Genomic DNA, 22867 nt, shown 5'->3' with positions numbered 1-22867 from the left:
GAGGCTAAAGAGCCTTTCCATCTGAGCAAGCTCGTTATTAATGGAATAACAATAGGGCCAGTTAGGACCAAACAAGATTGCTGCAGTCACTCAAATAATGGCATCCATTTTTAGAGCTAAATGGAAAAAAACAACCTAAAAGTGAACTCTGCCTTAATTGCACTTAGTCAACAAATGGGAAAAGATACGCTAAGCCATAATGCAAACAACCCCCGGATAGGCTAACCGCCTCGACAAGTTAATAATGCTCGCTGAAACAGCGTCAAAGGAGGAAGCTGGCTCAGAACTGAACAATCATGATGCTAAGAAATCTCATCATGAATGAAACTAAAGAACGTTTTGTTTTTGCAAATGTACGATTGGATCCCTACCAATATAGAGGGCCAAACGAAACACAATTGGTGGTACAATTGTAATTACTGCGTCTGAACTCTGTTTTGACATAACTCTGTGTGTAGCTCACAGGCTGAACGATACCACACGCAAAATGCATGACGTTCCGATTCCCTATTATCCATCATGCCTCATTAATGTAAAAAGCTAAGCTGGGAAGAGACCAAAGTGGAAGAGCCAGCTCTTTTCTGCATTAAGTAGTCTAAAGTTAAGACAGATGTACAGGTTTCCGGCTGTAGGCTAAGCGAGCTACATGCTTCAGAGAGCCCAGAAGACTGACCCAGCCTTGGGAACGAGACAGCGTCAATGTGCTAAAATGCAGGGCAGTGTTGTTCAGTAGGGCAGTCCGATTTTTTTGTTTGTTTCTGCTTATTTCCTGTCTCAAAATAATCTCTTAACTGCTCCCCTTTCTTAGCAAGGCTAAACTGGGGCTCAGAGTCCAGCCTACACTTACTAAACAAAGGAAAATGTGTTTGTCCCAGTGGGGACTAAGCTACCAGCTGTCTCTCTAAGTCAAATAACTCCACCTTCTTAGGTGAAGGTCTAAACTCTTTTGCAAATTTTCTACATTGTTTACCCCCTGAATCCATTGTTATTTTATAGAAATCATCTTTCTATAAGATGATAAGTCTTTCCAATGACTTAGCTATTAAAAAAAGCTTCTCTGTAATGCCATTCATAATAGTAAAAAAAAAATCGTTAACTTAAATACCCATAGCTAGGAATAGATTAAATGGATTATTGTGTTTTTATATAACAGGACACTACCAACATTTTTTAAAAATTTTATATCACTACTTATAGTAATATAAAACTGTTTCTAACCTCTCACTTTGCATTTTGTGAACAATGTAACTCTTCCTCCCACTAAAAGCACTTTCACAGAAAGAGATCTAGATTTAAGTGCCAGTTGTCAACACTGATAATCTCTGGTCGGTGGGATTGGGAATGCCATTTTCTTTCTTGTTTATCTGTATTTTCTAACTTTTTATAAGAAATGTAAATCATGCAGTTAGAAAAATAAACCCCCAAAACTTTTTTTAAAACATTCATGTGTCCACCCTGCCTATGTCTCTCGACTGTATTTCTATGGTATCACGGTAGGTTTATACATGTTTATCTTTTGAATCTATCCTGAAAGACAGAAGTCTAAACACATGCAAGAAAACAAATGATGCCTTCTGAAACCCTTATTTGCACATCCAGTGGAAATCCCTGCTGTGATGTTTTCCTTCCACTCCATCTCCTTCCCAGAGACGAGAAGCCATAAATCTTACATCCGCTAACGAGGCAGTGCTCTGGGCCGCCAGCGTCACCTGCATTTGCGGGGCACTGTGGTGGGGCCATCGCCAGCTCCTCACGTGGGGGACAATGATGATTCTTTCATGACTCTTTTCCTGACCAGATACCTTTAACATTTAAATGTTAAAGGGTCACCTTTAACATTTCTGAATATACATACACAGGAGGCCACAGTTCTCCCCACTGCCTCGCCCCGTAGTCTGTGCTACGGAATGTATCTCCATTTTTAACAAAAATAAAGAGCTTAAAAGAAAAAGGGAAAATGAGAAAAGGGGAAGAGAGAACAGAGAATTCTTTTCTTCTTGAACGTATCGAAAATGGTTTTCTACACGATGACTTTTATGCCCTGGGAGAATGGTAAATCCTACAGGACTGTATGCTGAATAGATCTAAAATATTGTACAGTTTGAACAATATGCTAAAAGCAAAAACTTTTGAGCAAAATTGTGGGTACTGACAGGAATAAACGCATGACACTGAATTAGCAGACCCAGCCAACTGCACAGCTTAAGAGCACAGGCTCTGATGTTATTCAGGTCTAGGATAAAATGCTAACTCTTCCACTCACGGCTGAGACCATGCCCAAGGTGATGTAAGTTTTCTGAAGCTTTTATTCCCTCATTTATAAAAAATGAGGGAATAAATTGGGGATTTATTCCCCAATTTGCCAGCCCCCGGCAATCACTGCTCTGCTCTGGCTTAGAGACCTGCCTATCCTGATGTTTCATAGAAATAGAATCATATAATACATGGTCTTTTGTGACCAGCTTCTTTCACTCAGCACGTTTTCGAGGTTCATCTATGTTGTAGCATGTGTCACTACCTCATTTCTTTCCATGGCTGAGACAATACTGATCAAGGATCAACAAATTAAGAAATCATGATTTCTGACCTCAGTTTAGTAATTTGCTTACATGGTTTAGTTTCTCCACAGGTCTCTTGCGTATAAGGTCATGCCCACTGAAGCTGTCAAAAGGCTCTGGCAACTGACAGGAGAGTGGTCCCATATCCTGGGAGAGAAACTTGGAAGATCAACAGGTACAAGGAGTGGGGGATGCAGGCAGGAAGACTGTGACTGATTCTGTTCGTACATTCTGAGTCAAAGACGCCCAAAGAACGTCAGTGTAAAAAAATCCTACATGCAGATGGATCTACAGGTCTGGAGCTCGAGGGAGGGGTTGTGCAGGACAAGCAGATGGGGAACATAGTTGCTGTCAACCCTGACTGCTCTCTAGAGTCAACCAGGGAGCTCGTAAAACTCCTGGAGTTCTGATTTCATTGCTCTGGGGAAGGGCGTGGGAACCAGAATCTTTTTTTTTTTGTTTTCTTTCAACCAACATTTCATTCAAATGAATGAAACTTTCGTTCAAATATTTTGTTTCCTTTACTCAATAAACATTTCATTTCAATGGATGCATTCTTTGATTCATCTGTTTATTTTCTCTATTGAGATAATATTCATGAACATAAAGTTCATCATTTTCAAGTATAACAATTCAGAGGCATTTAGTAGGATCACAATGTTGTGCAGCTATCACCTGAATCCAGTCCCAAAACATTTCATCATCCTCAACAGCTGTGGACCCCAACACCTGGGCCATGGACCGGTACATCCATGGAAAAACTGTCTTCCATGAAACCGGTCCCTGGTGCCAAAAAGGTTGGGGACCATGGCCAAAAGGAAATTCTGTATCCATTAAGCAGTCACTCCCCGTTCCTCCTCCTCCAGCCCCCAGCAATCACTGCTCTGCTCTGGCTTGGAGACCTGCCTATCCTGATGTTTCATAGAATAGGATCATATAATACGTGGTCTTTTGTGACCGGCTTCTTTCACTCAGCACATTTTCGAGGTTCATCTATGTCGTAGCATGTGCCACTACCTCATTGATTTTCATGGCTGAATAATATTCCATTGTATGGATATGCCAACACTTTGCTTATTCATTCATGAATTGACGGACATCTGGATTGTTTCGAATTTTTGGCTGCTGTGAACAGTGCTGCTATGAGCACGCACGTACAAGTGGGTGTTTGAGTACCCGTTTTTAATTCTTTCGGGTGTATACTCAGGAGTGAAACTGCTGGGTCATATGGCATTTCTATGTCAGTTTAGCTCTTTAAGGAAAATCTTTTTTTCAAAGTTCCCCCTGATGATTCCACATGAAGCTGGTGTTGAGAATTGCTGAGGTGTAAGATGGGTGAGGCCACAAGAGGAGACGGAAGGTGCATGGGGAGAAGGAGGCTCCGAGAGGGAGCGAGAGGGCCAGGGGCAGAACTCGGGAAAATAGCAATTCAGAGGCGGCGGAAAGAGAGCCCATAAAGGAGACATAACTGAGAAGGGAGAGGTGTCACAGATGGAGAAGAGAACCCCTCATGGGGGCACCATCTACATCAAATGCTGAAAGGAACTGAAAATCAAGAAAGGGAAGCGAGGGGCCAGGCACAGCGTGCTCGCCTGTCGTCCCAGCTACGCGGGAGGCTGAGGTAGGAGGATCGCTTGAGCCCAGGAGTTGGAGGTTGCTGTGAGCTAGGCTGACACCACGGCACTCTACCTGGGGTAATAGAGCGAGACTCTGTCGCAAAAAAAGAAAGAAGAGGAAAGGAAAGAGGAGAGGAGAGGAAAGGAAAGAGGAGAGGAGAGGAAAGGAAAGAGGAGAGGAAAGAGGAGAGGAAAGAAGAGAGGAAAGAGGAAAGGAAAGAGGAGAGGAAAAGAAAGAGGAGAGGAAAGGATAGAGAGGAAAGAGGAGAGGAAAGACAGGAAAGAGGAGAGGAAAGACAGGAAAGAGGAGAGGAAAGACAGGAAAGAGGAGAGGAAAGACAGGAAAGAGGAGAGGAAAAGAGGAGAGGAAGAGAAAGAGGAGAGGAAAGAGGAGAAAGGAAAGAGAAGGAAAGGAAAGGAGAAAGGAAAGGAAAGGAGAAAGGAAAGGAAAGGAGAAAGGAAAGGAAAGGAGAAAGGAAAGGAAAGGAGAAAGGAAAGGAAAGGAGAAAGGAAAGGAAAGGAGAAAGGAAAGGAAAGGAGAAAGGAAAGGAAAGGAGAAAGGAAAGGAAAGGAGAAAGGAAAGGAAAGGAAAGGAGAAAGGAAAGGAAAGGAGAAAGGAAAGGAGAAAGGAAAGGAGAAAGGAAAGGAGAAAGGAAAGGAGAAAGGAGAAAGGAGAGGAGAGGAGAGGAGAGGAGAGGAGAGGAGAGGAGAGGAGAGGAGAGGAGAGGAGAGGAGAGGAGAGGAGAGGAGAGGAGAGGAGAGGAGAGGAGAGGAGAGGAGAGGAGAGGAGAGGAGAGGAGAGGAGAGGAGAGGAGAGGAGAGGAGAGGAGAGGAAAGGAGAGGAAAGGAAAGGAAGAAAAAGGTCTGCTGCGTACAGCCGGGTGGAGACTTGGGGATGCAGCTTCATTCACTAAGGGCCTGGTTTTAAGAACTGGGGCAAATACCATAACCTACCCTGTTACTCATTATTTGCAGTTACATGGCAAAGACCATATCTTGTCTATTTATTTGCCAGTGATACCTAGGAACTTATAATGCAACTGCCAAGCCCATGACAACAAGCTTCCTGGACGCATCAGTTTACACTTCACCAAATAACGTGGCAAGGTGCCTGCCAGATACTAACACGACAGGGAACTGCAGCAGAGCAGTCACTGGTCCCTGTTCTGCTAACCACGACAGGACCTCTCTAGGATTTTCACCACACAGAAAATATCTGACATCATAAGGCAATATTAGCAAAACTGTTTGAGTCTAACCTTCAGCAAAATATTTAACAAATTCTTACATTTCCTCCCTTTTCACTGATTAAAATATAGTTTAAGTTTAAAGGTATTTTCTACTTTTATGCAACAGTCACCAATCTCTGAATCAATATCAATAAGAGAATGCTTAATGATTTCACAGAAAAGTTATTTTAAAAAAAAAAAAAAGTTACTTTCTTCCATAATTAGAAGGGAAAGGGTCACTCTCATAACTAATACATTTTAAAGACGAACGGTGAGAATTAAGGTCAACGTTACGTTTGAAGCCACGTATTGCATTTTGCTTAGGTTTAAATTTTCAATGAATAGTAAGTACCTCTGAAACATACAAGTGCTTTTTTCTCTTTTAAGTATGTGCTGTTTTTTTTTTTTTTTTTAATCTTGAGTGGGAGGCCAACCAAGAAATGTCTCTTGGAGTGGGAAAGCAGTGCACTATCCTTGATTCCCTTTTCAATTAATGCTTGTTGCAGACTGCAACAGTATTTAATTTGAAATTTCCTCTTTCTATGCCAATTGCAGTTTGAACTCCTCCCTGCGCAGTCTGCGGGCACACAGCCTCATGCGACGCACAAGCACTGTGAACGCAGCCAAAGCAGAAGGGGGAAGGGTGCTTTTTGTTTCTCTTTAAGGATCGAGCAGCTGGCAAGAAAAGACCGAGTTTCTGCAAAGCCTTTCAGCAGGCACTCTCGGCTGTCCCCCGAGAATCCAGGAGGACACATTTCCTTTTTACAAACCTCACGGGGTTTTAGTGTGGGGCTCTGAGCTACAGCTGACCAGACTTTTCCACATTTTTTCTTGCTGTTCCTGTCCACCAGCGGGTCAAGGGGGATGGCCCCCTGACCGATGTCACGACTGGCAGGCAGAGGTGACTGACTCACTGGGACTCTTGCTTTAGGGTGCAGGGCAACAAATCCCAGTGCTGAAGAACTCACAAAATCAAGTGCCCAGGCCGGGCGTGGTGGCTCACGCCTGTAATCCTAGCACTTTGGGAGGCCGAGGCGGGCGGATTGCTCAAGGTCAGGAGTTCAAAACCAGCCTGAGCGAGACCCCGTCTCTACCAAAAAAATAGAAATAAATTAATTGACCAACTAAAAATATATATACAAAAAAAAAAAATTAGCCGGGCATGGTGGCGCATGCCTGTAGTCCCAGCTACTCAGGAGGCTGAGGCAGTAGGATCGCTTAGCCCCGGAGATTGAGGTTGCTGTGAGCCAGGCTGACGCCACGGCACTCACTCTAGCCTGGGCAACAAAGTGAGACTCTGTCTCAAAAAAAAAAAAAAAAAAATCAAGTGCCCAGCTACTCAGCAACATGACAACGTAGACATAAAGGGAAAGTCATGGGGAAAAAGGTATTTTCCCACCATTCTCTCTATCCTTCCTGCCATCCGTATGTCCCTGATGGAAACTGCTCACGTGGAACCTGGGAGAGAAAGCACAGGACCAGCTTCTGAAAAAAGGAGAGCTCATTAGGTATGACACCAAAAGCACAAAGAAGAAAAAAGGTCAGGTGGAGTTCATCAAAATTAAAGCCTTCTTGTGTTGCAAGCAACACCATCAGAAAGTGAAAAGGCAACCTACAGAATGAGAAAAAATATTTACAAATCGTTTATCTTATGAGATACTTGTGTCAGGAGTATATATAAAGGACACCTATAACTCAATAATAAAAAGACAAATTATCTAATTTAAAAATGGGCAAAAGATTTTAATAGAGATTTCTCCAAGGAAGATATAACAATGGCCAATAAACACATGAAAAGATGTTTATCATCATTAACCATGCATTTAACCGTGGTTAATGCAAAGTCAAAATCAGAGTGAGATACCACGTCACCCCCACTAGGCTAACTAATCAAAAAGACAGGAATGGAAATACTCCAGACATCACTGATGGAAACATAAAAGGGTGCAGCATTTTGCAAACGGTCTAATGGTCCCTCAAAAGGTTAAACACAGAGTTACCTCATGATTCAGCAAGCGCACTCCTAGATACATCCTAAGAGAAAATGAAAATATAAGTCCACACGAAAACTTGTACATCAGTCTTCACGGCAGCATCACACGTAATGGTCAACAGTGCAAACAATCGGAATGTTTACACAACTGATAAATGGATGAACATGCTGTATATCCAAACAATAGAATATTACCCAGCCATAAAAAGAAGGAAGTACTGGCACACGCAACAACACGAACGAACCTTGAAAACACGCCAAGTGAAACAGGTCAGTGAGGAAAAGAGCACATCTTGTATGATTCCATTCATACAAAAATGTTTCAGACAGATCTATACACAAGAAAGTAGGTTAGCAGTTGTTCAGTGGGTGGAGGTGGGGTGGAAGAAGATAGCGATTACATGAGAACGGACACAGAGGTTTCTTTTTGGGGAATATGAAAATATTCTAAAATTGGTGGTGGTGATGCTTACACAACTCTGAATACACTAACAGCCCATGAGAATTACTTTAAATGGGGGAATTGCATACAATGCAAATTGCATCACAATAAAGCTGTTTGAAAAACAAGAGAGAGCGAGCCCATCATGAAACCGGGAGGCACGGCATTTCATTTCCAGGTGCCCCGGCCTTTCCCCACCGTCCCAGGTCCCTCACAACTGCCACGGGGTTCTAGCCATAGAGGTAAAACAGATTTCCTATTCACGGTTTCAAACACATTAGCTCCTCACCCCCAGCGGGCCTTGAACATCCAGCGACCACAGGCACAAAACCAACATGCCTTTCTGATACGGAGTCTCCACTAGCCAGCCCCCCAGCCCCCCTTGGCCTCTGATGATCACTCATCTTTCTAGTAATTTATTTTCTTTACAATTCTGTTTGACTTTCAAATCTCTGCCAGAACTGGACCTCTGAGTAGCCTGTCGTCACTGGAATGCAACAATGGCCCTCCAACTCCCACCCATCCTCTGAAAAAAAAACCAACAAAGACTTCTGGTTAGATCCTTTTTTTTTTTTTTTTTTTTTTCAGACAGAGTCTCACTCTGTTGCCCAGGCTAGAGTGAGTGCCGTGGTGTCAGCCTAGCTCACAGCAACCTCAGACTCCTGGGCTCAAGCGATCCTACTGCCTCAGCCTCCCAAGTAGCTGGGACTACAGGCATGCGCCACCATGCCCGGCTAATTTTTCTATTTTTAGTACGGACAGGGTCTCGCTCTTGCTCTGGCTGGTCTTGAACTCCTGAGCTCAAACGATCCTCCCGCCTCGGCCTCCCAGTGCTAGGATTACAGGCGTGAGCCACCACACCTGGCCTCTGGTTAGATCTTAACACAAAAATAGTTATCACACAAACTTAACCAAAGCTCCCTGTTAACTGAAAAGAAATACCCACTGACCATCAGAAAAGAGGCACCGAAGCCCCGTGAGTCTTGGGAGCTGAGCTCAGACGTGAGCAGGACGAAGGAACCCAGCAACTCCCCAAATCAGCTTGCGGCAGCATTTTCCCAATTTATCCCCCCCCCCCACTGTGAATGGGACTGGAAGCCCTGGTTCTTCTTCTCTTTCTCTCCTCAGAAAGCAGACCAAACAAAAACGTAAAGCCACTAAAACTTGCCTTCTGCAAAATCTCTGATGCAACAGTTAAAAACAAATGTGTATTTTTGTTTCACCTTTTTGAGATACAAAAACGTCAAGCCTGGAGTTACCACGTGTCGATTTCTTCCATACAAACGCAGCGCGCAAACACGTCAGAGAACGTCCGGCTGTACCTGCAGCATATGACCGCCTTGCAGGAGAGCGCCAGGTCCAGGAAGCTCCTCCGGACTTCGAAGGACAGCGCGTACTTGAGGGTGTGGCCGTCGATGATGAGGGCCACGTCGTTCTCCTTGCCCAGCAGGGTCCCCAGGTCTGCGCAGTGCTGAGTGATGGCTGCCCTCGTGGCCTGAAACACAAGTGGGGGAAATCGCATTTTTGTGTGCTTGATGCATGGAAATGTATCAAAACCAAAACAGGATTCAAAAGGAAGTTCCTCCAAATGAGAGCCACCCCCATGGCGATGTAAAATACACAGACAGTTCAACGTGGCACGTTTACACATAAAAATCTCATGGGAATGTCCTCTAGGTCTGTTCTCGGGGTGAAAACACCCCCCTGCAGCCAGATCCGTTGGATATTTACAGCAGTAATCCCTTCTTGACGCTACACACGCATCATTCCTGCTGCCCCTAGAATAGGAAGCTCGATGTAAATGAATGTGCTTTTTTAGGTAAACACGGCGTCACTGGAACCTGAGTGGCAAACAGCTCTCAGTTCGCACAAGGTAATATTGAAAGCATCCCAAAGGTATGAAGGGGTATATAAATAACACGCAAGGTTAATTTCTATTCCTGCTGAGGTCGTCAGACCAAACCATTCTCTCCATGTATCTTCAGGACAAGAAATGAGCTGATCACTTTCACATGTTATAGAAAATACCTCATCAGGTTAAACTGCCAAAATCTACTAAAACAGCACTATCAGTCTTAAAATCACCCTGGTAGGATGTTTATCATCACATGGAATTCAAGCACAGAACCACTACTAAGGTTAAGGAAAATTATGTTCGGGGCTTCCCAGTGAAGTTATGACAATGAATGAATAGGATATCTGGCTCAAATAATAAGAAAGCAATTTTTGGTTCATAAAAAAAAATCTGGTTTAAGTTAATCAGGAAACAAAGAAGTTTACTATAATTATTCTGTCACAGTCCTTTGGTTATCAAATTATATTTTTATGCAATTTATCACATGATAACATAAATTATAGCCTTAAAGAAATATGTTTAATGAACAGCAATCTTCTACTTCTAGTCAAATTAAGGATCGGCTACTATCCAAAGTGAGAAATAGGTTCCTTCGTCTTACTGTTCAGTTTTGATTCTCAAAAAGCAACTTACCACAGTATTAAAAAAGTTTTATGTAAGAAACATGTGGCCAGGCATCCTGGGGTGCGGGCTCCACTCTCTACTACTACCTGTGTGACCTCAGTTGAGCTACTTAACCTCTTTAAACTGCAACTTTTCCATGTGTAAAATAGATCTGAAAACACTTCATTGCAATTTTCTTATGAACAAAGGAGTTAATCAGTGTAAACTGTTCAGCATGGGCTTGGCACATAGTAAATACTCAATAAAACCTACTCTTCTTCCCCTTATTGTTCACGAAGTATCTCCCATATCAAGGAAAATACGCATTTCTTCTACTTCCGGCAGTGAACAAAAACCACTAATGCTGCCTCCTTTTTCAACGTAACACAGGCATACCTTGTTTTGTTGCACTTCGCAGATAATCACATTCTTTTCACAAATCGAAGGCTTGGGGCAGCAAGTCTACGGGCGCCATATTTCCAATAACGCGCTCACCTTGCATCTGTGGCACGCTTTTGTTATCCGCACAATGTTTCAAACTTTTGCCTTATTATTATACCTGTTACAGTGATCTCTGAGCAATGGTCTTTGATGCTGCTAGTGTAATTGTTTGGGGTACCAAGAACTGTACCCATATAGTGATGCGGAAAATGTCGGGCGCCAGGATACAAGCCACTTGCTGCCTCCTTGTAGCTCCTCTCCGCGGGCCAGCGCTACCCAGGGCCAGTTGGAGGGCATGCTGCTGCGGCCGGCCCCACAGCACAGAGAGGCACCTGGGCCCCGCATGCAGGAATGCCCCCAGGCCCACGTGTCACTGCCTGTTTCCGGCCAAGCTGTTTGTGTGATCCTGATTGGGTCATTTTTGAATCCCACTGTTTTTGATTGGATGTTAAAGCTTGTTGTTGATTGGATGTTAAAGCTTGTTGTTGATTGGATGTTAAAGCTTGTAGTTGATTGGATGTTAAAGCTTGTAGTTGATTGGACGCTTTTGAGCCCTACCAAGGGTATAAAACAGGAGCAGAAGGGGCAAGAGAGAAGAACATCGGAAGACACGAAGAGAGCTGTAACACTAGGTGTGCTGAGCCTGCTGTAGAAGAATAAAGGCTGTTCTCCGACTCTTTGTGTGCCGCTCAGTTCTTTCCCTGGTCAAATGAATAAGAGCTGTAACACTAGCTGTACACATTGCCACAACAATACGGCTGCAAACTTAACTGATAAATGTCATTTGTGTTCTGACTGCTCCACCAACCAGCAGTCCCATCTCTCTCCCTCTCCTCGTGCCTCCCTATTCCCTGAGACACAGGAATATTGAAATTAGGCCACTTAATAACCCTGCAATGGCCTCCGTGTATGCAAGTGACAGAAGACCCACATGTCTCTCACTTGAAATCAAAAGCTAGAAATAATTAAGCTTCGTGAGGAAGGCCTGTCCAAAGCTGAGATAGGCCAAAAGCTAGGCCTCTTGCACCAAACAGCCACGTCATGAATGCAAAGGAAAAGTCTGCAAAGGAAACTAGAAGTGCTACTCCAGTGAGCACACAAACGATACGAAAGCAAAGCAGCCTTGTTGCTGAGATGGAGAAAGTTTGAGTGGTTGGGATAAAAGACCCAACCAGCCAGAACATTCCCTTAAGCCAAAGCCTAATCCAGAGCAAGGTGCCAACTCTCTTCAATTCTGCAAAGGCTCAGAGAGGTGAGGAAGCTGCAGAAGAAAAGTTTGAAGCTAGCGGAGGTCGGTTCATGAGGTTTTAGGAAAGAAACCGTCTCCATAACATAAAAGTGCAAAGTGAGGCAGCAAGAAGTTACCCAGAAGATCTAGCTAAGATCATTGATGAAGGTGGCTACACTACATTTTCAATGTGGACAAAACAGCCTTATATTGGAAGAAAATGCCCCTTAGGACTTTCTTACCTACAGAGAAGCCAATGCCTGGCTTCAGATCTTCAAAGGACAGGCTGGCTGTCCTGTTAGGGGCCAATATATAGCTGGTGACTTGACGCTGAACCCGATGCTCACAGACCCCTCTGAAAATCCTAGGGCCCTTAAGAATGACGCTGAATCTACATTTCCTGTACTCGAAAAATGGAACGGCAAAGCCTGGATGATAGCACATGCATTTATGGCATGGTTTACTGAATATTTTAAGCCCACTGTTGAGATGTACAGCTCAGGAAAAAAGGTTTCTTTCAACATATTACTGCTCCTTGACAATGCACCTGTCACCCAGGAGTGCTGATGGAGATGAAGATGTAGGAGGAGACTGTATTGTTTTCATGGCTCCTAACACAACACCCATTCCGCAGCCCATGGAGCAAGGAGACATGTCAACTTTAAAGCCTTATTATTTAAGAAAGATATTCCATAAGGCTACACTTGTCATAGATAGTGATCCCTCTGATGGATCTGGGCAAAGTAAATTGAAAACATTTTGGAAAGGATTCACCATTCTGTATGCTGCTGAGAATGTTCATGATTCCTGGGAGGAGGTCAAAATATCAACATTAACAGTGATTTGGAAGATGTAGATTCCAACCCTCATGGATGACTTCCTAGCATCTGAGACTTCAGTGGAGGAAGCAACTGCAGATGTGGTGGAAATAGCAAGAGAAACTAGACTTTGAAGTGGAGCCTGAAGATGGGACTGAATTACTGCAACCTCATGAGAAAGCTTGAATGGATGAGGAGTTGCTTTATATGGATGAGCAAAGAAAATGTTGTTTTTTGTTTTGTTTTGTTTTTGAGACAGGGTCTTAACTCTGTTGTCCAGGCTTGGAGTGCAGTGGCATCATCAAAGCTCACTGCAGCCTCAAACTCCCAGGCTTAAGCTATCCTCCTGCTTCAGCTTCCCAAGTAGCTAGAACTACAGGTGCGTGCCAACAGGCCCAGCTAATTGTTTTGATTTTTTGTAGAGACAGGAGGTCTGGCTATGTTGTCCAGGCTGGTCTCGAACTCCTGGGCTCAAGCAATCCTCCTGCCTTGGCCTCCCAAAGTGCTGGGATTCTGGGCGTGAGCCACCACACCCCACCCAAAAATGGAACCTACTCCTGGTGAAGATGCTGTGAACACTGTTGAAATGACAGCAAAGAATTCAGAATATTACATAAAGGTACTTGATAAAACAAAAGCATGGTTGGAGAGGACTGACTTCAATATTGAAAGAAGTTCTGCTATGGGTAAAATTCTACCCAACAGCATTGCACAACAACAGAGAAATCCTTCATGGAAGGAAGAGTTAATTGATGTGGCAAACTTCACTGTTGTCTTATTTTAAGAAATAGCCACATATACCCCAAACTTCAGCAACCACCAAGGCAAGACCCTTCATCAGCAAAGAGATTAAAGCTTGCTAAAGGCTCAGATGGTCATTAGCATTTCTTAGCCATAAAGTATTCTTAAATTAAGATATGTACATTTTTTCAGACATAATTCTATCACACACTTAACAGACCACAGAATAAACATAACTTTTACATATACTAGGAAACCAGAAAAATAGTGCAACTCGCTTTATTACAATTTTTGCTTTATTGCAGTGATCTGGAACTGAATCCTCAGTATCTCTGAGGTATGCCTGCAATAGATGGATAATTAACACAGCTCTTCTCTATGGATAAAATTTAAGTTTACTTTATTAAAATAAAGGAAACTTCACACTTTTTATTGTTAGTTATGTAAGTCTGAATCTCAAGCAAGCATCCTGAAAACGTGTATGCTTATCTTATCTGTAAAAACAGCCTGTCCTTTATAATTTGGGTAGAAAGAACATTCCTCCCACTTAGAGAAATCCCAGCTTGACAGCCCGGGTGTTTCACTAGGGTGCTCTGACAGGTCCGAGCAATTCCGGAGGCTGTGCCTGCTAAGGGTTAATGCAGGGAGGACAGAAAAACTTCCTAGGACCCAGTTCACCAAGGGAATGGGGCAGGTATGCAGATTCGACCCAAGGACAGCGTCCTAAGGGCTGCAGTCAAGTCCCCCAGTCTACCCCCATCGGCCTCCCCTACGACTCGTGCCTGGATCCAAGGAGGAAAGAGGTAGCAACAAAAACTCCCTGAAACGTGGAGACCATTGCCTGTGGCTTTTTCTTAGGGAGGGCACAGCACAGACAGAAGCGTGGAGAGACACCTCAGGAAGGGCACTTTCTCTGCGTAGGGCCGATTCTGGAGCAGGCATGGGGACAGACCGCACACCAAGGGCTCTGGAAGAGGAGCGTGGAGGCGCCCAGGTGTCGGCACTGACCACCCCTCAGTGCAGGAGGCTCTGGGCCGTGAGCAGGGAGGGGGTCACCTGTATGACGAGCAGCAGAAATGTGGCAACACAGAACTCTGTTTCTGAGACAATTCCACTGACTCTTCCCCCATCAAAAGATGTGGCAAGCATTGTGGGGGCAAAGGGATTACCTCTAACCCTTTTTAGGGAGAGGCAAAGATATACAATGTAACCAAAATGTCTTAAAAAAAATTAAAAAAACCGTTATCGGGAGGTGGGCAGGCGGGAGGGGGAGGGCGGGAGGGTGTGTACTTACATAACGGGTGCGATGCGCACCACCTGGGGGTTGGACACGCTTGAAGCTCTGGCACGGCGGGGTGGGGCAGGGGTGGCAGGGGCAAGATATATAACCCTAACAATATTTGTACCCTCATAATATAAGGAAATAAAAGGAAAAATGATTGAGAAAAAAAAAAAAAGGTAGAGGAGGAGGACCTGAAAGGAAACCGTAGTCTTAACAGCGCTGGGGGCAGGGAGCCTAGAGGGCCAAGCCATGCATGAGAGCCTCACTGCCTCGCAGCCTGCCGAGGCCTGGGGAACGGGGGGCATGCCGAGCGGAAGCACTTTCAAGCTCAACCGTCAAAGGTGCTATTTTAAATCTCCTCAAAATGCCTATGTTTAAGTCGTAACCCCCAGTGTGACGGTGCTTGGAGACGGGGCCTCTGGGAGGGGATGAGGTCGTGATGGTGGCACCCTCATGAGGGGCCTAGTGCCCTAGTGTAAGAGACCGGAGAGCTTGCTCCGTGTCCCCCCGCCCCACCCCCACTGCCAGGTGAGGACACGGAAGGCACTGGCCACCCGCAGGGAGAGCCCTCCCCGGACGCCGGGGCTGCCGACACCTTGCGCTAGACTTCCCGGCCTTCAGAGCCACGGGGGTACAGTCCTGCTGCTTAAGCCGCCCGGTCTATGGCGCTCCCGTTATCGCGACCTGGACCAGGGCAGACGGCAACTGCTTGAACCCTTTGGCGACACTGTTCTTGCCACCACAGATGCTTAGAAGGAAGGAGGTGGCGTGGGACCATGGCAACGAGAGGACGCACAGTCAGTGTGAAAGCAGCAGCGTTTGCTGCCGTGCTCGATGTCTGGAACCAGCCTCCTAACACAACACAGCAAGTGCAGGGGCGGAACGTGGGAGAGAAGGCTGCCAGGGCACAGTGCAGGGGGAGGGGCCTCCTGGAGACAGGGGTGCACGTGGGAGTGGACGACGGATGACCCCCCGGCTGTGATGGGGGTCAACGAGCTGCAGTCACGGAGCAGTCACCCTCTCCACTTGCAGAGAAAGCACCGAACACCGCTGAGCCATGCTACAGCAACGACAGAAGTTTCACACTCACATGCCACTGACTAGGCATTTTTTTCACACAACGGCAAAAAGTGCACTACACAAATAATTTTCTAAAGCAAAAGTGGGTTCAACTGAGCAGCAGTTTCATGAATCGAATCTATTAATATTACAATCAAGATACTAAGACGCAGTTATAGGAATGCCTACTATGTTACCACGGTGATTAAAAAAAAAAAGACCAAGAATACACACTTCCTGCTGTTTGCCCTCACAAATCTTATGATACAATCAGGCTAAAATTAAGGATGAAATAATGAAAATCTGATTTCCTCCTTATAGGCAGATTCTAGATATTCACCGCCATTACACCTTAGCCTGCTTTGGCTCGTTTTTTGTGGTTGGCTGGAATTATACTAAACTGTAAATTTGATAAGGGCAGAAGCTTTGCCAAGCTCTGGCCACCCTCACCCACAGCAGGTGCATGATAATGCGTTGCACTCCAAAACGTCGATGTGTAAATGTATTGACTCTTACTGTTCCCAGTGCAACGTCTCTAAGAGATTATTTGCAGGTCTGGGGGAGGGATGGGCATCTCTTTGACCTCTCCGTGGGCTCCTCAGCCTTGCTGGTACATGTTGCACTACGTCTGCCTTAAACATGATTGCTTCTCAAACCTACTTACACTCCTCATTTCTTGGCCTTTTTGCCTTCAACCCCCTCAACTCCCGGCGCCCCCTGCCGACCTGTTTTCCATCCTCTTCTTCCCTCTCTCCCTCCGCTGAGATTCACGCCTTTGCCTTTCACATGGAAAACCTTTCCTACCACCAAAACCTTTCCACGCCCATCCTCCTGACTCCATCCTTGACGTGCCTCCAGCCTCTACCTGGGTTTGAATTCCTACGGTTTCGTGCCCACTCAGCAAAAACCTTTGATCAAACCCAGACGAGCTGGCCTCACCACACACGTGTGGTGGAATATAGGTCCCTTCTGTGCAGTTCTCAAGCGAGCCCATCGAAGGCATTACTATCACAAACAGTTCCTTATTCTCAAATGGACTATGATTCAAGGGTCTATTTGTAGGGTAGTTATTGGGCACTTAGAATCCATGTTCCCAGAGGGACCATGTTACAGATTACGGTTGGATCCCAGGGCCTGTTAATGCCTATTTAGCCCAGTTGCTAAAATTTATACTGCAGTCTCTTATTTTAATAAAAAACCAATTACTGAAAGTTACAATGGACTTAGCTGTTATGGAGGGGCACAGGGAGTCGGGGCTGAGAGTTCCATTCCCAGAAAGATAAGAAGCATTCCAAAATCCTTCATTAGAATTTGCCTTTTAGGCATTAATATTAAACTATATATTTCCAACTTTTCCTGCATGTTCTACAATTTCATTTTCCTTAACAATTAAAAAAACACACACGATTCAACGTCAAAAGGGAGCAACTGCAATGACGACTGTCCCCTTAGCAGAGTCTACCTTTTTCCCCAGCTTTGTTCTATCGTGAACCTTGCATTTCTTAGCAGGGCAAGGACCCGCCATGCAGTTCCAGTTTCTCAAATGAAATAATATAAACGCCACAGACCAGGCATCCTCAAACTATGGCCCGCGGGCCACCTGCGTGGGTGTTTTTGCCCTTTTGTTTTTTTTGTTTTTTTTTTCACTTCAAAATAAGACATGAGCAGTGTGCATAGGAATTTGTTCATAGTTTTTTTTAAACTATAGTCTGGCCCTCCAGCGGTCTGAAGGACAGTGAACTGGCCGCCTGTTTAAAAGGTTTGAGGACCCCTGCCTTAGACGGTGCCACCCTGTGACCACAGGAGACGGCTGTGCATCTGCCGATCGGCAGAGGGTCCTCAGAGGCTCGTCTGATGGACCCTGAAGTCCAAGGTCCAGACTTGCTCGATGCAGGAGCAGGCAAGATCCAAACGGCCGTTCCACTGTTAATCAGCTTGGATTTAATAAACAAATCAGGATAAACAAAAATGTCTAGAACCTGGATGCATGTCTACCCATTTGCAGATGACAGGAATCTTTCTTCAGGATTAAACAGTTCCAGCAACACTGGAATCTGTCGGGGCGGGATTTCTTAACCGCCATGGTAGCAGCAGCTGCCTCAGCCCTCACTTTGATGTTCTGCAAATTCCGAGGGGCTCAGAGCTGACCATGCCGACGGTTCGAGTTTCAATCGCAGCACCACTTGCACCAAAGCATGCTCAGCCCTCCGGTTTGAGAGCAGACTCCCTTCTCCCGAATTAACCTTGGGCTAGTGAGTATCCAGCGAAGATGCTCATTCTCTAGCCCACAGGGTCAATGCTTTCTCTTCCACCCTGTCAACCTGTTTTTCCCATCCCTTCCCGTCCCGACTGAGCCATCGCTCCCTCCCCTTCTTCAGCTCACTCGCACCGCCCGCCCTCACCTGGTGCAGCCGCCGTCACCATTTCCCCGTCACCATTTCCCCGCCACCATCTGTTCTTCTTACCATCATGTTCATTTCCAGTACAATCGCACCTCTCTCGACGGCACTAGTGGTCTCAATGCTTTTGCATTTACAGAACTTAATCGGTGTAAAAGCTGGTAAAATTTAAAGCACAAACACAGCCAACCCATGACAGGCCAACAAAGGCAGCCACGGCTGAAACCGGAGTCGTTCGTTACGAGAGGCCTCCCCAGCAGCCGGTGGGGAAAGAGCTGCCACTGTTTTGCTCTGGGTGCTGCTTTGCTCCCATCTAAATTATCCCTGAATTACAAGTTCGTTAAGTAGATAAGACGAATCCCTGTTAAATGTGGAACATTTCAGGGACTTCCTATAGTACTAATAATTTCAAGGAAAAGCAGATGGTGTCTCGGGGGCATGGAGCACACATTTTCAAGAGATACTTGGCCTCTTGCCTGCAAGCGCCCAGGTGCCTGTCTGCTGCCCTCAGGTGAGCTTTTTATCACCTCCCCCATCGTGTGTTTCTCTACACCGGCCATCCCTACCTCCCACAAAGTGTTTCTATTTCTGATTTTTTAAAAAATTCTTATCTTCTCAGAGTAAACCACCCCAATTTACTGAATTCACACTAAGCCTCTAAAAACGTACTTTTTGACGTTGTTTTTGGAAACAGAGTCTCGCTCTGTCGCCCTGGGCTAGAGTGCAGTGTTGTCATCACAGCTCACTGCAACCTCAAACTCCTGGGTTCGAGAGATCCTCCTGCCTCAGCCTCCCGAGTGGCTGGGGCTACAGACATGCACCACCATGCCCGGTTAATTGCTATTTCTTGTGTTTTTAGTAAAGACTCTTGTTCAGGCCAGTTTCAAACCCGAGCTCAAGCAATTCTCTAGCCCCCCAGAATGACATGATTACAGGCGTGACTCACCACGCCTGGCCTTTTCTTGTTGTTAATCAGTTTATTGAGGTACAGTTAACATACAGTAAAGCTGACCCATTTTAAGTGCACAAGTCCAGTGAGCTTTGCCGAAGGTATACGGCCATGTAAGCCCCACTGCAATCAAGACACAGAACATGGCATTTCCAGTCCCCACTCTGCAGCGTGCCACTCTGCAGACAAGCCCCCCTCCCCCCAGCCCCAGCCGACCATCATCTATCATACTCCTGCCACTAGTTTTGCCTCTTCTAGAATGTCACATAAATAGAGTCTGTAGTCTTTTCTCTCTAGGCCTATCCACTTAGACCAACGCTTTGAGACTCAACCAGTGCAAATGCACCTAGCAAGAGTTTATTTCTTTTTGCTGCCAAGCGTATTCCAGTTCATGAACACACCGAAATTTGTTTACCCATTCACCCATTATTGTACATTTGCTTCCAGTTTGGGAATATTATGAATAATTCTACTGTGAATGTTTGTGGCTAGTCTTTCTGTGGACACATGTTTTATTTCTTTTGGGTAGAAATCCAAGATTGGAGTTACCCAGTCACAGCATACACGCAGATAAACACAGAGCGAGAATGTGTTTCACTTTACGGAAACTGCAAGACTGCGTCCCAGAGTGGGTCTGCCACCCGGCTCCCCTGCTCGCAGGTGGGCTCTGCGGCTCTTCCTCACCGGCAGGCACGTGCACAGGCTTCTTGATTTAGCATTCTGGTGGGTGCGGCTTTAATGCGTAATTCCCAAATGATTAACGGTCTTGAAGACCTTTTAACGCTTCATGAATGAAATGAATTTCTGTTTGCTGGGATTTCGAGAGACATAACTAAGTACAGTGGGATCATTCAAGTAGTGCGCTGGTGACGTTTTTGTGAAGGGTGGTAACAACTGCGTCCACGGCTTGCCCTGTCTTAAGAACCGCTGCAGGTGGCTGGGCTATCCTATTTTTTCTCTTTCTTCTTCTTTTTAACCTGAAATCTCTAAAAAATCCACATTTTCCTGAAAACGCATCCCAGGGCAGTGTTAAGGAAAGGTTCGGGAAGTGAGGTACTTCGTGAAAGAGAACTGGCCGCGGCTGTCAATGAGCAAGTATCACTTATAAGAAAGAGACTATTTATTCACTCAGGCCTCAGAGCCAACGTTTCAAAACTATCAATCACCACTATTTATTGAAAGAAAATTTGACTAACAGTTTTGACAGGGCTCTAATCATTGAGGTGAAAAAAAAAAATCCTGAAAGTATGTGCTTTTTTTTTTTTTTACTTCTCAAAGGATATTAAATAGCAAGCCTAATAGGCTTAATTTATTTTCTTCCCCAAAACTAGATTTTTATTTTAGTGCCAGGAATCCTCTTATATGGCTAGACAAATATATTCTTGAATAGCTGTGTACAGTAAGATCTTAAAAATAATTTATATGCTTTAAGAAGCATGCACTATTTGAACCTCAACTGTGGATACTTTTTGTAATTTTTTTAAAATGTGGAATTCCTTTTAAAGTAAACTTTTTTCTAAATGAAAATTATTTCAAAGTGTGACCCTCTTACAAGAAAACTGTGAAATGAGCATTTGCAAGACATCACTCAGCTATGTATAAAATGACCTCTACAATTCCACAGAACAGTTGCTTGTCTCACATCTGCCCGGATTGGATCTCTGGAAGTCAACTGTATCCTTCAGGGACACAATGAATCACCGCCACACTTAATATTGTCACACTAACTAGGAATAATTCTACTGTGAACATAACAACTTTAGCTCAATTAATTTCCTGACTTTTGGGGATTAAAATTTTTAACTTTAACATATCAACGATAACAGCCAATGCACTTAACTATTTCTAAAGTCTCCTTGATTCTTGGAAGAATTATAAAGTGCCCAAACCAAACACAATGGGGATTAAATTTATAAATTAACAACAAAACTATTACAAAAATTAGTGTCCAGATAACTAAAGTTTGCAGAGTGGTTTTAATTAACTGTGATTGAGCATGCTGGCTAAACTTTAGCCAAGGAAGACAGGGCACTGTTAATCTCATTAAGATCTACGTCTGGCTCACAAGGACAAATGTTAGTATCTGTTATGTCATCACGAGCAGCACATCGTAAGTAGTGCACTCATTATGGCTTCTGAACTACCTATTTGCTTGATGACGAAACCAGTTTCTTAAAAGACAAACTCAAAATTTTTGGAACAAACCTTACAGATGCCATGTAAGAAAATGAACACAATAATCTCAACTGAAATTATTTAACTCCTTGACCCTTGGGGGATTTAACCTTTTAACTTTAATATTTCACAGATATAGCCACTGTACTTTACTACTTCTAAAGCCTCCTTGGCTCTCAGAACAATTATAACGTGGTCCAGGCTGTATTTAAGCTTGTGCAAACAGCAAGGGAAAACAGTAAAACATTTGTGAAAGAGAGACGGTGACGGGAGATCATAAAATGAAAATATTCCAAATGCATGTGCAGCCGCTGCAGGCCGTGCAAACGGGCAGCAGCCACGTGAAGGAAACGGGACCATGGGCTCTTATCTGGCACCTACCGGAGCAAAGGCACAGTGCAGAAAGGATTGGGTCTGAGCCCGCACGGCCTGGTTTAGGAAAGCACCTGCCCAGGGGATCCTCCAAGTTCTTGAATCAGCAAGGTTGGGGAGAAGGGGGCGGGCACAGAAAGAATTATGCGGAAGAACAGCTGTATACAAATCCTTTGCTGCGTTAGGAAAGTATCTCATGTCTACGTGGGATGCTGTTACTACTTTCAAAATTGCAAATACTTTCTCAATGAGAGTCTCCAGGTAGTAAAGGCAGTGGCATACTCTATTACATACAAACTTTAAAAATAAACAAACAAAACCAAATAAATAAGCAAAAAAATGTAGGTAACATCTCATTTTCACCGGGGGCCTCCACACTGAGGATGGTGTGAGTAGGAAGTCTCATCTGCCCAGACACATACACCTGTCCAGAGGCCTCCCTCGCTGGGCAGAACCTGCAGCCAGCTAGGGCAGGTGGGGTAGGTGGGGAAGGCAAGGGCAGGCTGGGGCCCTTCCCGCCAAGCTCTATGCTGCACAGACTGGTGTGGACACAGATGTTTACAGTAAAATACAGAACAAGGAAAAAAAAAATCCTGTAATTAACCTTTACCCAGTAGGGGCCTATCAGGTGCACAAGATTCTAGAGGCTAGAGAAAGAGCAACACAAAGACTCAACACAGCCAAAGATCGCCGGCATCTGCACATTCAGGCAGCGGGTGTCCAGGGCCTGCAAGGCGGGCGAGCCACAGGCTGGGGTCAGGAAGGGGCTGGAGGCTGGGAGTCCGGAAGGCCTGGAGCAGGCACTTGGACGTCATCCCAGAGCCTACGGTAAGCCTGCCAAGGTTGCGTATAAAAACACCATACTGGAAGTGTTATGTGTGGATGATCATCCACTGGCAGCACGGAAGACAGACTGGAATATGGACCCAGACCAGTCAAGGAGGCGCCAGACGCTGAGAGGCTAAACTCTGACTGTGAGAACGGAGAACACCAAGAAACACACTCACACAAAGCAATGGACAGGGCTTGGGGAATGGCCAGAGGACCAGAGAAGAAATGTGGATGCATGGTAAGTGTCTAGCCGAGTGGACAAAGCAAGCTGACCAC

At 44.9% G+C, this 22867-nt stretch overlaps 1 protein-coding gene across 2 annotated transcripts in view; it reads right to left on the bottom strand.

The window, feature by feature from the left end:
• LOC105878807 (phospholipid-transporting ATPase IB) overlaps positions 1 to 22867 on the bottom strand; it is a 504404-nt gene that overhangs the window by 250082 nt on the left and 231455 nt on the right. For both annotated transcript variants that reach the window (XR_012922496.1, XM_076009551.1), the window contains exon 25: positions 9161 to 9333. Coding sequence is in view for 1 of the 2 variants with exons in the window: in XM_076009551.1 (XP_075865666.1) it covers positions 9161 to 9333 (173 nt within the window). In the remaining variant the exon portion in view is untranslated. The remainder of the gene's footprint in view (positions 1 to 9160; positions 9334 to 22867) is intronic.

The sequence above is a fragment of the Microcebus murinus genome, chromosome 13 (genome assembly GCF_040939455.1).
Source record: "Microcebus murinus isolate Inina chromosome 13, M.murinus_Inina_mat1.0, whole genome shotgun sequence".
Lineage (NCBI taxonomy): Eukaryota > Metazoa > Chordata > Mammalia > Primates > Cheirogaleidae > Microcebus > Microcebus murinus.
The sequence above is the reverse complement of the archived record's forward strand: the minus strand, read 5'-3'. Positions and strand labels throughout refer to the sequence as shown.